A 13301-nucleotide genomic window follows, 5' to 3' on the forward strand; every position below is an offset into this window, starting at 1 on the left:
GCTGGGAGCCTGGACTCCTGGGTCTGAGGGAGGAGGGGCTGGAGACCTGGACTCCTGGGTCTGAGGGAGGAGGGGCTGGGAGCCTGGACTCCTGGGTCTGAGGGAGGAGGGGCTGGAGACCTGGACTCCTGGGTCTGAGGGAGGAGGGGCTGGGAGCCTGGACTCCTGGGTCTGAGGGAGGAGGGGCTGGGAGCCTGGACTCCTGGGTCTGAGGGAGGAGGGGCTGGGGACCTGGACTCCTGGGTCTGAGGGAGGAGGGGCTGGGGACCTGGACTCCTGGGTCTGAGGGAGGAGGGTCCGAGGGACAAGATCCTCCCCCGACACGCCCCTCTCTTAAATGCCAGCCGGGGTGCCCTGCCCCTTCCCGCTCCCAGTTAACCCCAGCCCTGCGAAACAGGGACAGTCGTGCAGCCTCGAGGGATGGAGGAGGTGCGTGAGGGACACGCGCTCGGTGGCGGGATGGAAGCCGATGGGCCCGCGAGCCCGCAGGAGCTGCCTCCCTCGCCACGGTCGCCGTCACCGCCGCCGTCGCCCCCACCACTGCCCTCACCGCCGTCGCTGCCATCGCCCGCGGCCCCGGAGGCCCCCGAGCTCCCCGAGCCGGAGCAGCCGTCCGAAGTTCACGCCCGGCAGCTGCTGCTGGAGGAGTGGGGACCGCTGAGCGGGGGCCTGGAGCTGCCCCCTCGCCTCACCTGGAAGCTGCTCCTGCTACGGCGGCCGCTCTACCGCAACCTGCTGCGCTCGCCCAATCCCGAAGGTGCGCAGGGCCCCGAGCAGCCGGGAGGCACCACCCTGACCGTCTGTCTCTTCCTCTTTTCCTCTCTGTTTCCTTATCTCTCTGGCTCTTTGTCTCTCACTGTCTCTGCATTTCTCTGCATCCCTCTGTCTCCTTTTCTGTCATTGTGCCTCTCCGTTTTGCCCCTGTCTCTCTGTCGTGTCTCTCACCTACCTCTCTCACACCTCTCCCTCACACCTCTCTCTCTCTCTTTCTCTCTTCCTCTCTCTCTCCCCCTCTGCCTATGTTTCTGTCTCTTGAGACGGAGTCTTGCTGTCGCCCAGGCTGGAGTGCAGTGGTGCAATCTCGGCTCACTGCAACCTCTGCCTCCCAGGCTCAAGCAATTCTCCTGCCTCAGTCTCCCGAGTAGCTGGGATTACAGGCATGCACCACCATGCCTGGGTAATTTTTGTATTTTCAGTAGAGTCAGGGTTTTGCCATGTTGGCCAGCCTGGGCTGGTTTCAAACTCTTGGGCTGTCTGTTTCTCTGGATTCTTCTCTCTGTCCCTCTGTCTCTGTCTCACCACACCCCGCTTACCCCCCGGCATCGCCCTCTCCCCGGAGCCCTGACTCACTCATCCCTGCCGGGCTTCCCTGACCTGGCACAGATTCCTGCCCTTCCAGTGTGTAGCCTTGCGGGTAGGGAGGGATGAGGCAGTGGAAGGTGGAGGGGCTGCCCAGAGGCTCCACTCACCTGTCCATTTCAGGCATCAACATTTATGAGCCAGCACCCCCTACTGGTCCCACCCAGCGACCCCTGGAGACTCTGGGTAAGTGCTTGGAGGGCTGGGTTGCTGAAGATGGGGAGGGTCCTCCAGTGTTGGCGTGTTCTAACCCTTTGCTCCCCAACCTGCAGGCAATTTCCGTGGTTGGTACATTAGAACCGAAAAGCTTCAGCAGAACCAAAGGTGAGTCGCCGGGGCTGGTGTGGCCTACACTCCATTCCCTGCTCCACCCTTCCTGGCTGTAAGAACTGGAGAAACTGACTTAGCCTCTCTAGACCTCCATTTCCCACTCTGTAAACAGGGTTAGCATAAGAGAGAATGCCTGTAAAACACACAGCCTAGGGCCCGGCCAGGTCTGGCTAGCACCAGTCAATAGCAGCTATTATTGGTTTTTGGTTTTTGTTTTTAAGACGAAGTCTCACTCTGTTGCCCAGACTGGAGTGCAGTGGCGCAATCTCAGCTCACTGCAACCTCTGCCTCCCAGGTTCAAGCAATTCTCCTGCCTCAGCCTCCTGAGTAGCTAGGATTACAGGTGTGCACCACCATGCCCGGCTCATTTTGTATTTTTAGTAGAGACGGCGTTTCACCATGTTGGCCAGGTTGGTCTCGAACTCCTGACCTCAAGTGATCTGCCTGCCTCAGCGTCCCAAAGTGCTCGGATTACAGGCGTGAACCACCGCGCCTGGCTATTCTTGTTGTTGTTGTAATTATTCTAAGGCTCTTTCCCTGGGAGGGGAAGAGTCACCCCAGGCCACCCCCTGTCCTCCATGAAACAGAGCCTTGCTCCTGCGCAGTAGATGAGCTGGTGTGACTCGGAGGCTCAGGGTCACACAGGCCAGGGTTGGGATCCTGGCTCTGCCACATGCTTGCTGCTTGACCTCGGACACGTCTCCATCCTCAGCCTCGGGTTCCTCGTCTGTAGCATGGGGTTCAGGATGCATTGCCCTCAGAGGGGCCCATGGGGACTGAGACTGGAAGGTGCTGAGGGAGCACCCCAAATGTGGGGACCCAAGCTATCCCTAAGAAAGCGCTAAGACACGGCTTCCTGCTCCCTGGAGCCAGGCCGACCGGGGAGATCCCCGAGGATCCTGGCAGATCGCAGACCCTGCCTCTCCCGGCCCTTGTTTCACAGCTGGACAGTGAAGCAGCAGTGTGTGGACCTTCTGGCCGAGGGCCTGTGGGAGGAGCTGCTGGATGACGAACAACCAGACATTACGGTCATGGACTGGTGCGTGCCCCTGCCCTGCCAGCCTGACCCCGTGATCACACAGGGCTGCCCAGAGCACGAGCCTTACGCTGAGCTCCCCTTGCTCTCAGCCCCTCACCAAGACCCTCCTGGTGCTGCAGGGTTCTGCCCTGCCCACCTCCCTGGCCCCTTCTGTTTGAGTCTTTCCGATTTTGAAATGTGCCAGGGGGTCACTGAGGCTGACCCTTATTTCTTTTCTTTTCTTTTCTTTTTTTTTTTTTTTTTGAGACAGAGTCTTACTCTGTCGCCCATGCTGAACTGCAGTGGTGCCATCTCGGCTGACTGCTACCTCTGCCTCTCAGGTTTAAGTGATTCTCCTGCTTCAGCTTCCCAAGTAACTGGCACCACAGGCACGTGCCACCACACCCAGCTAATTTCTGTATTTTTAGTGGAGACATGGTTTCACCATGTTGCCCAGGCTGGTCTCGAACTCCTGACCTCAAGTGATCTGCCCGCCTCAGCCTCCCAAAGTGCTGGGATTATAGGCATAAGCCACCATGCCCGGCCTATTCTTTATTTCTTAAAAGCCTGTCACCCTCTATTCTCAAGACAAATTCCGTCTCATTCCTTAGGAGTCACTTACACGTGGCTCCACCAGGAAGCCTTCCCTGATCACCCCTCAGCTGGGTCAGGTGCATTTGCTCCAGTGCCCTGTGCCCCCCCATCCCAGTCCCAACCTCTCTGTGCCCCCAATTCCGGCCCCAACCCCTCTGCCTGGGTCCCCGATTCTGGCCCCAACCCCTCTGCCTGGGTCCCCCCATCCTGGCCCTGACCCCTCTGCCCGTGCTCCCCATCCCAACCCTGGCCGTTCCTGGCTGTCATGTTTGGTGGCATGCCAGCCTCCCTCACTGGACTGTGAATCCCGTGTGGACGGGGCATGGGGCTGTCTTGGTCACTGCTATGCTGCCAGCACCACCCAGCTCAGGGCTGTGCACGGCGTGGGTAGCAGCATGTGTGTTGAACGGGGAACGGGGAACGGGTCCAGGGGCTGGGGCTGGGTAGCTGAGACTGCAGTGGCAGCTGAAGGCCTTGACCCCGCCTGCAGGTTTGAGGACAGCCGGCTGGATGCCTGCGTCTACGAACTGCACGTCTGGCTCCTGGCAGCCGACCGCCGCTCCGTCATCGCTCAGCACCACGTGGCCCCCCGAACTTCTGGGAGAGGACCCCCTGGCCGCTGGGTCCAGGTGAGACTCTCAGCCCTGGGGCCCTAAACCCCAGACGTGTGTTCTTATCCCAAGACCTCACAGAGGGAGGAGAGCAGGTCCACGGGTCCTCGAAAAGGGCTCCTCCCTAACCCCAGGTGCTGTCACCACAGGTGTCCCACGTATTCCGCCATTATGGTCCTGGTGTGCGCTTCATCCACTTCCTGCACAAGGCCAAGAACCGCATGGAGCCTGGTGGGCTGCGGCGGACACGTGTGACTGACTCCTCCGTGTCTGTGCAGCTCCGGGAGTGACTGGCTGGCTCCTCTGTCCTGACCCCACAGCATCTCCCTGAGCTTTAGAAGCCCCTAACTCTTAGCCACCTCTTAGGACCCTTATTCCTCCCCGGCCCTTGGCTTCTCTCTTGATGGACAGCTTCCACACCCTTAAGCGGTGGACTCCAGCATTTTCCCGGCACTCTCTGAGCCCCGTGAGGGCAGAGCCACTCCTTGTAAATTCAGTGCCTGACAGATGCTCTGGCACAGATGCTCCGTAGATCTCTGTTGAGTGAATGCATAGACACCTGTGCTCAAGGATGCTGAGGGCTGGTCTCTGCTTCTTTGAACTTCACTGAAACTGAATGCTCACTGCTGTGTTGCCAGCACCACCCAGCCCAGGGCTGTGAGCAGAGTGGCAGTGAATGTCTGTTGAAGGGGGAATGGAGCCATTCATTTCACTCAGTTCCTGTCCCATTTAACCGCCCCTGATCCTTGATCTTCCATTACCTTCACACCCCGGGGTCCTTCTGAACTGACCTTGACCTCTGATCTCTTCACATATCTCCCCTTAGCATCTCTACTTACCTACTCTCTCTTTTTTTTTTTTTGAGATGGAGTCTCACTCTGTCGCCCAGGCTGAAGTGCAGTGACACAATCTTGGCTCACTGCAATTTCCACCTCCCAGGTTCAAGTGATTCTCCTGCCTCAGCCTCTCAAGTAGGGATTACAGGTGCCCACCACCACGCCCACTAATTTTTGTATTTTTAGTAGAGACGGGGTTTCACCATGTTGGCTAGGCTGGTCTCAAACTCCTGACCTCAAGTGATCCACCCACCTTGGCCTTCCAAAGTGCTGGGATTGCAGACATGAGTCACTGCGCCTGGCCATTCCATATCTCTTAAGTCTCAGAATTTCCTCTAGCTCCCTCCAGGTGTCTGCAGTTGTCGTCCCCTCAAAGCTGTCCCACACTCTCCTCCGAAGACCCTTTGTGTATCTTCTCCAGCTACCGCAGACCCCCCAAACCCAGGCATCCATCAAAGTCCCTCATTCATGAGGTTGTGGGGACACAGACTGTGACCAGAACAGAAATATGAAAATGTGAATGACAGTGTCCCCCGTGTGTGGAATGTGGGGATTAAAAGCATTTATCAACCACTAAGTCCTGATCTGATCACTTGCAGATCCCAGCCCTAGCCCAGGGCTGGGTCCTAGAAGGCCCGCACCCTGCTGTCCCCTGCAGGAACCATGGAGGGAGTCCGAAGGCCCCCTGGGAGGCCAGAAATGGCTCAAGGAGGAGTTTTTTGCTTGTGTGTTTGCTTTGAGACAGAGTCTCGCTCTGTTGCCCAGGCTGGAGCACAGTGGCACGATCTCGGCTCGCTGCAACCTCTGCCTCCCAGGTTCAAGTGATTTCTGGCTAATGTTTGTATTTTCAGTAGAGATGGGGTTTCACCATGTTTGCCAGGCTGGCCTCCAACTCTTGAGCTCAGGTGATCCGCCCACCTCAGCCTCCCAAAGTGCTAGGATTACAGGCCTGAGCCACCACACCAGGCTAAAGAAGGGTTATTTACTGAAAAGGCTGGGGCATATTTCATATTTAACAGTCAGCCCAAGGTTCCCCTGTAGTTCACTCACATGTCCTTCTGTGGTGCGTGTCTTTGTGCACACGTAAAACCATGTCCAAGTCAATGGCGTGTCCTCATCCATGGCATTGTCCTGTGTATGGGCTGACCCAGGCCCAACCACCCTGCTCTCTCCTCCATCCCACCCGGTCCAGTGAGGATTTGCATCCCAGGGACAAGCAGATGACAGACGGGGACCAGTGCACAAAGGCTGTATTGCAGGGGAGGTGGGGGGGCGGGCAGAACGCTCCTTCTCCTGGGTCTTGGGGCCCCTCAGCAGAGCCCAGGAATGGGCTGAGTGAGGGGTCTGGCACTCTGTGGAAGCTGCAGATGAGAGACCAGCAAAGCATCAGCTGCACCTGAAATGTAATCAAAAATTGCTTCCAGGGGCTCTCAGAGACCCAGGGTGTGGTGAGTTCTAGAAGCCTGAGGCTGGGTGGGGACTGGGGAGTCTGGGTCTGAGGCTCCAAGTTCAGGAACCAGGGATCCTAGCTTGGGAGTTTGGAGTTGGGACTCCTTGGAGCCCTTGGGGGACGGGAGTGACTTGGGAGGGCTTGGGAGGTTGGGAGGGTGTCACCGCTGGATCTAGGTCCCAGGTCTGTGAGTGCAAGGTGGCCTCAGGGACCTCCAGGGATGGGTCTTAGGGGTGGGCTGTGGGACTGGTTTTAGGGCTGAGGCTGGTCTAGAGGGTCTAGGGGAGTGGAGAGCAGGAAGGCTACACACTGGGGGTTCCTATAATTGAGTCTGAGGTCTTGAGGTCTGGGTTAGTTTTGGAGTCTGGGAATTTGGAGATGTGATTATGTGAGGCATGGGGGCTGGCTTTGGTTCTGGGGACCAAGGTGAGGGGGTCTAGGAGTTCTCAGTCCCCAGAATTAGCCAGCCCTCCCTGGGAAGAACAGCTGTGGGCGGGTGGGTAGGTGGAGGATTCCAGAAGATGGAGGGTTGGCTCTGAATCCCAGAGCTGGGGCGAGATCTCCGTCCCAGGGTCCTGGGCTGCAGGTGGAGTGGGGACCGGGTGCTGGGGGTGAAGAGAAGGAGGACCTGGTCTGGGTAAGGACTCTGAGATGGGGCCTCCACGACTGGTTTTAGGGAGGCCTGGTGCTGCCAGTTCCAGTCGGGAGCTCAGGGGTGTGGAGCAGCCTCGGGGCTTGGATGATGGGTGTGGGGGTTTGTGCGGAGCTGGGGCCGGGGCCTGGGTGGGCTCGGAGCTTTGGGCAGCTGGGCACCTGCAGTGGAGCGCGGAGATAGCGTTGGACCAGTTTCCCAAGATGCCGAGGCGGTACTCCTCCAGGCGCGGGTAGGTGCCCGCAGAGAATTTGTGCGTCTTGCCCGCCTTGCCTTGCCGGGACCACACGACGAGCTCGCAGCGCGGGGCCACCACAAGCGAGGAGGCGGTGTTGGCCCAGTTGGAGGGCAAGTAGTGCAGGTCTGCGCCCGGCTCCAGCGACAGCTCGGCGCCCCTGCAGCAGTTCTCATAGTAGGGGTCGCTCTTGTCATAGAGCTTGGCGCAAGTGCGCGTCCCGTCCGAGTGCTTGAGGTCGGCGGACGCGGGGCAGGCGCCCTGGGCGCACGGCACGGCGGCCAGGGCCAGGGCCAGGGCCAGCAGCAGCGGGCGCAGTGAGGACATGGTGGCAGTGCCCCGCCGCGGCCCAGCGCGCTTTTATGCGCCCGACCTGTGGGAAGGGACAAGCTGCCAGATAAGGACTCATGGAGGGAAGGGGGGGCGCCCCTTCCCCAGGAGCCGGGAGACCTGCCTAACCTAGGTCGGAAACCCACAACCCTGGGTACAAGGTGGACGCTGTGTATACAACTTAGCACCTTAAGATGTTAGGTGACCAACAATATTATAAAGAGAGACAAGAGACAGGACTTGAGGAGGAGTTATTTGCAACCCAGAGGGTGGCATAGGTTAATAGACAGAAATGGGAAGAACTTTTAAAAATTGACAAGGGGCTTGCTGGTGACTCACGCCTGTAATCCCAGCACTTTGGGAGGCCTAGACGGGTGGATCGCTTGAGCCCAGGAGTTTGAGACCAGTCTGGGCAACATAGCAAGATCCCGTCCCTACTAAAAATAAAGTTAGCCCAGCGTGGTGGCGTGGCCTGTAGTCCCAGCTACTCACAAAGCCTAGTCGGGAGGATCGCTTGAGCCCAGGAGTTCCAGGCTGCGGTGAGCTGAGATCGTTTCACTGTACTCCAGCCTGGGCAACAAAGCCAGGAAAAAAAAAAAAAAAAAATGCCGGGCGCGGTGGCTCAAGTCTGTAATCCCAGCACTTTGGGAGGCCGAGACGGGCGGATCACGAGGTCAGGAGATCGAGACCATCCTGGGTAACACGGTGAAACCCCGTCTCTACTAAAAAAATACAAAAAAACTAGCCGGGCGAGGTGGCGGGCGCCTGTAGTCCCAGCCACTCGGGAGGCTGAGGCAGGAGAATGGTGTAAACCCAGGAGGCGGAGCTTGCAGCGAGCTGAGGTCCAGCCACTGCACTCCAGCCTGGGCAACAGAGCAAGACTCCGTCTCCAAAAAAAAAAAAAATAAAAATAAGGAATGGAACAACCCTTATTCTAGATAAGGAAAGACTGGGTTGGGGGAGGCGGGAGTGGGAGGCTGGGGCCTCCTGGCTGAGCAGGCTCCCTCCCTGGGAGGCAGGACCTTGGGAAAGGAGAAGCTGGAGATAAGGATAGAGGCCCTTGTGGGGTGGGGGCAGGTAGAGAAGGAGATGAGGAGCCCCACGCCCCACCCCCACCAGGCTCAGACCGGGCAATCTTCCCAACCAAGGCTGGCAATCCAGAATCTGTGAAGCACAAGATAGCAGTATTTGCATAACACGTTAAAAACCTTTTGCAAGACAGCGTACAAAGGCTTGAGGAGATATTTGCAACATTTCAAAAGCATAGCATTACAAGTTATAATATATAAAGAGTGCACACAGGTTGGGCGCGGTAGCTCATGCCTGTAATCACAATACTTTGGGAGACCGAGGCAGGCAGATCATTTGAGGCCAGGAGTTCAAGACCAGCCTGGCCAACATGGTGAAACCCCGTCTGTACTTAAAGTACAAAAATTAGGGCACACGCCTGTAGTCTCAGCTACTCGGGAGGCTGAGGGATGAGAATCACTTGAACCTGGGAGGTGGAGGTTGCAGTGAGCCAAGATCGCATAAAAAAAAAGAGTGCCTACAAATTGACAAGAACTGCACCCCTCCCTCCCACACGCTAAGGACAGGCCTAGGAGAGGGAGGTGGGGGGAAGAGCCTGCCACTCCCACCTCAGGAGCCAGGAGACTTTCTTAACTAAGGTTGGAAATCTTCAATCTATAAAACAAATGGGGAACCTTTTGAGCTGTATAAAACTGTAAAACTGTTGTATAGCAAAAACAAAACAAAACAAAACAAAACCCACAAACCCAGCCAGGGAAAAATAGACTCAATTCCTATCATATAAAATGAGCTGTTACCGATCAGCCAGTAGAAATGAAACAAGGGCTGGGCGCAGTGGCTCACACCTGTAATCCCAGCACTTTGGGAGGCCCAGGTAGGTGGATCACCGAGGTCAGGAGTTCGAGACCCGCCTGGCCAACATAATGAAATCCCATCTCTACTAAAAATACAAAAATTAGCTGGGCGTGGTGGCGCACAGAGCCTCGGGAAGCTGAGGCAGGAGAATTGCTTGAACCGAGGAGGTGGAAGTTGCAGTGAGCCGAGATCGCGCTACTGCACTCCAGTCTGGGTGGCAAAGTGACTCTGTCTCAAAAAAAAAAAAAAAAAAAAAGAAGGAAGGAAGGAACAAAGAAAAGAAAAGAATAAAGAAGAAAAGAAACAAGGCAAAGGAAAAATTAGAGCAGCATAGGAAGGAGAGGGAGATTGGAACCCTAGGGCTGGAAAAGGACCCAGACCTCTGGGAGCCTGGCCAGGGCCCTTCCAAGGTTTTTTGGAGTTCCCAGCCTCTTCCCAAAACAGGGTCAAGAATGTGGATGCACTGATTAGACAGACACGGGTCCACTGGCTCTGTCAGTACAGGTCTGGGCCTTGGTTTCCTCATCTGTGAAACGGGTAATGTTTCCTCCTACGCCATAGGAATGTTGAAAAGGTTACAGGGGATGGTAGAAGGGATGTGGTTTAGGAGGACAGTCCATGGAGTCAAACTGTCTGGGTCCAAATCCTAGCTCCTCTACGCGCTGTGCACACAAAGGCCTCAGGGACACGCTGATGGTACTTAGGTGGTATAAGGAATAAATTAATTGGGCTGGGTGCAGAGGCTCACGCCTGTAATCCCAGCACTTTGGGAGGCCAATGCGGGAGGATCACTTGAGGTCAGGAGTTTGAGATCAGCCTGGCCAATGTGGCAAAATCCCATCTCTACTAAAAATACAAAACTTATCCGGGCGTGGTGGCAGGTGTCTGTAATCCCAGCTACTTGGAAGGCTGAAGCAGAATTGCTTAAACCTGGGAGGCCCAGGCTGCAGTGAGCCAAGATCGTGCCACTGCACTCCAGCCTGGGTGGCAGAGTGAGACCCTGCTAAAAGAAAAGAAAGGAATAAATGAATTAATCCATGTAACAACACTTAGAGAAGGGATCGGCCTTCGCTAAGTGCCATATGAGCATCTGTCATCATCACTACCATCTTTTTTTTTTTTTTAGAGAGTCTCACTCTGTCTCCTAGGTCTGCAGCCTCGACCTCCCCGGCTTAAGCAATCTTCCCACCTCAGCCTCCTGAGTAGGGAACATGCCACCATAAGCACGTGCCACCACACCCTGCTAATTTTTTGATTGTTTTGTAAGAGATGGGGTTTCACCATGTTGCGCAGGCTGGTCTTGAACTCTTGGGCTCGCTCAATCCTCCTGCCTCCCATAGTGCTGGGATTACAGGTATGAGCCACTGCACCCGGTACATCATTATTATTATTAAAACCTTTAGCATGGTGCCTGGCACATAGTAAGGACTCAATAAACGTAAACCATCACAGCAACATAACACCAACAATTTGCTGTTATCCATGGTCGTTCAGCCAAACCTACACCCTGCTGGTCCTCCGCAGACGCTGTGGCATCCACCTCAGGCGGGGTAGGGCTGTTATTAAGAGCCAAAGACTGGAAACACTTGGAAGTGGGTTCAGATGTTGACTCTGCCACCTGCTTGCTGAGCAACCTTGGGAAAATGAACTTACCTCTCTGAGCTTCAGTTCCCTCCTACCTTCAATGGGATAATAGAAAATGAGGTCTCATGAGCCAGGCACGATGGCACATGCCAGTAGTCCCACTTATTTAGGAGGCCCAGGCAGGAGGATCACTTGAGTCCAGGAGGTCGAGGCTGCATTGAGCTGTTATTGCACCACTGTGCTCCAGCCTAGGCAACAGAGGGAAACTCTGTCTGTAAAAAAATTAAAAAAAAAAAAAAGGTCTCTATAAAGTAATTTACATTATGAACAATCCATATAATTGTTATTTATAAATACAATATAGGCCAGGCACCGTGGTTCATGCCTGTAATCCTGGCACTCTGGGAGGCTGAGGCGGGAGGATCACTTGAGGTCAGGAGTTTGAGACCAGCCTGGCCAACACGGTGAAACCCTGTCTCTACTAAAAAAATACAAAAAGTAGCTGGGTGTGGTGGCACATGCCTGTAATCCCAGCTACTCAGGAGGCTGAGGCAGGAGAATCACTTGATCCTGGGAGGCGGAGGTTGTAGTGAGCCAAGATCGTGCCACTGCACTCCAGCCTGGGTGACAGAGTGAGACTCTGCCTCCAAAAAAAAAAAAAAAAGAAAGAAAAAAAGAAAAGAAAGAAATAAATATATATATATATGTATATGATGTATGTAATATGAATACTTAATATACAATATTGTATTAACACAATAGTATAAATGAAATACATAAAGCATGAAGTACTGTGCCCAGCACACGATAGGTACTCAATACATGGAAGCTATTATGACTGTTCTCCTGACAGCTCTGAGACCCTGGCCACTGGCCTGGCCCTGCCCGGGGATCCTTCTTTCTCAGTTCCTTTTGTGATCCCTTGAAATCTAATCTCCAGCTGCTAACTTCCCAGAGAGCCTCCTTGGTCCCAGGAACGCAGAACAGCCACCCTCTGGCTCTGCACTGCCCCAGACACAGGGATGCAGGGCAGCAGAGTCACTCAGAGTCCCGCCCACCCCGGAGGGCCGTGAACTTCAGACACAGAAAGCGACATGGCCAGGGAGACACGGACAGGGAGACAGACGCAGGCACAGGAAGGAACACGGAACCCACTGAGGCATAGTACACAGCCCGCATCCGACAGAGCCCACAGAGACCCAGGGCCTGGGCACAGCATGTTCAACCTCGCCACACACACATGGGCAGGGCGTAGGGACACGCATCACACAGCCAGCCACTGATGGTCCTGGATTCTCACGGTGAATCCTAGGGTGGACACATGCCCAGCTCTGGGGCAACACGCACCCCTGTCCCCCAACGGAACCACACACAGCCATTGTCATGAACAAGCCTCCAGTCTTCCTCCACTCCTGCCGTACACGCTACAAATCTCACACCTGTGACATCTTTTTTTTTTTTTTTTCTTTTTGAGACAGAGTTTCATTCTTGTTGCCCAGGTTGCTGCAGTGCAATGGTGCGATCTCGGCTCACTGCAACCTCTGCCTCCTGGGTTCTAGCGATTCGCCTGCCTCAGCCTTCTGAGTAGCTGGGATTACAGGTGCTCGCCACCATGCCCAGCTAATTTTTTGTATTTTTAATAGAGACAGGGTTTTGCCATGTTGGCCAGGCTGGTCTCGAACTCCTGACCTCAGGTGATCCACCCACCTCGGCCTCCCAAGCTGCTGGGATTACAGGCATGAGCCACCGCACCTGGCCTCTTTTTTTTTTTTTTTTACAGTGTCAGGGTCTCGATATGTTGACCAGACTGGCCTCAAAATCCTGGCCTCAAGCAATCCTCCCACCTGAGCCTCGCAAAGTGCTGGGATTACAGGCATGAGCCACCACATATCATGTGAAATCTCACACGCACAAATCTGACATGTTCACATAAGCACGCATGTCACACACACGAACACATACACACACATACACATGCCCACACGTGCACAGCATCCTCACCCAGAAACAATTTTCTCAGTATTTATTAACACAAACTAGACAAACAGTAGAAAAACATCTTATTACACAATTTTTTCTAATAGGAGAATGTCCTGCCCTTGAGAATGTCAAATGGTAAATAAATCAATAATTCGAATACAATGTGAAAAGAGCTAGAACAGGGGCATACAAAGGAATGCAGTGGCAAGAACGACACATTGGTTTGTTTGTTTCATATCCACTGATAGATTTTGATTTGTATAATAAGGAATCCTCTTTTCAGGTTTTACAACCTTGATTTGACATTTTCCAGCAGAGCATAAAAAGGGAGATTGCTTATACATGTGAAATTGCCACTAGAAGAAAAAGGAAAGTATTTGTCCCCATCAGGGTGGTACTTGAACATAAACAACATTATAGGTTGTACATAATTTAAAT

General features: G+C 54.5%; 2 protein-coding genes across 2 annotated transcripts; one reads left to right on the top strand and one right to left on the bottom strand.

Moving 5' to 3' along the window:
- The first annotated feature begins 360 nt into the window (after positions 1 to 360).
- NCCRP1 (NCCRP1, F-box associated domain containing) lies at positions 361 to 5325 on the top strand. The gene is made up of 6 exons (XM_001086619.5): positions 361 to 757; positions 1483 to 1545; positions 1632 to 1683; positions 2633 to 2728; positions 3792 to 3930; positions 4062 to 5325. Exons 1-6 carry the CDS (start codon positions 421 to 423, stop codon positions 4200 to 4202), a joined length of 828 nt encoding a protein of 275 aa, XP_001086619.3. The 5' UTR covers positions 361 to 420; the 3' UTR covers positions 4203 to 5325.
- A 656-nt stretch (positions 5326 to 5981) lies between these two features.
- Positions 5982 to 7472, bottom strand: SYCN (syncollin). Its single transcript, XM_001086742.5, has 2 exons — positions 7012 to 7472; positions 5982 to 6144 (listed from the first exon to the last, which is right to left on the bottom strand). Exons 1-2 carry the CDS (start codon positions 7410 to 7412, stop codon positions 6135 to 6137), a joined length of 411 nt encoding a protein of 136 aa, XP_001086742.5. The 5' UTR covers positions 7413 to 7472; the 3' UTR covers positions 5982 to 6134.
- Between the last annotated feature and the right edge of the window lie 5829 nt (positions 7473 to 13301).

The sequence above is a fragment of the Macaca mulatta genome, chromosome 19 (assembly GCF_049350105.2).
Source record: "Macaca mulatta isolate MMU2019108-1 chromosome 19, T2T-MMU8v2.0, whole genome shotgun sequence".
Classification (NCBI taxonomy): Eukaryota; Metazoa; Chordata; class Mammalia; order Primates; family Cercopithecidae; genus Macaca; species Macaca mulatta.

Coding starts and splice junctions, on each gene's coding strand:
- NCCRP1 (XM_001086619.5), top strand. CDS start 421: ATGGAGGAGGTGCGTGAGGGACACGCGCTCGGTGGCGGGATGGAAGCC. Junction 1,546..1,631: donor GCGACCCCTGGAGACTCTGG/GTAAGTGCTTGG, acceptor CCCAACCTGCAG/GCAATTTCCGTGGTTGGTAC. Junction 2,729..3,791: donor GACATTACGGTCATGGACTG/GTGCGTGCCCCT, acceptor CCCCGCCTGCAG/GTTTGAGGACAGCCGGCTGG.
- SYCN (XM_001086742.5), bottom strand. CDS start 7,412: ATGTCCTCACTGCGCCCGCTGCTGCTGGCCCTGGCCCTGGCCCTGGCC.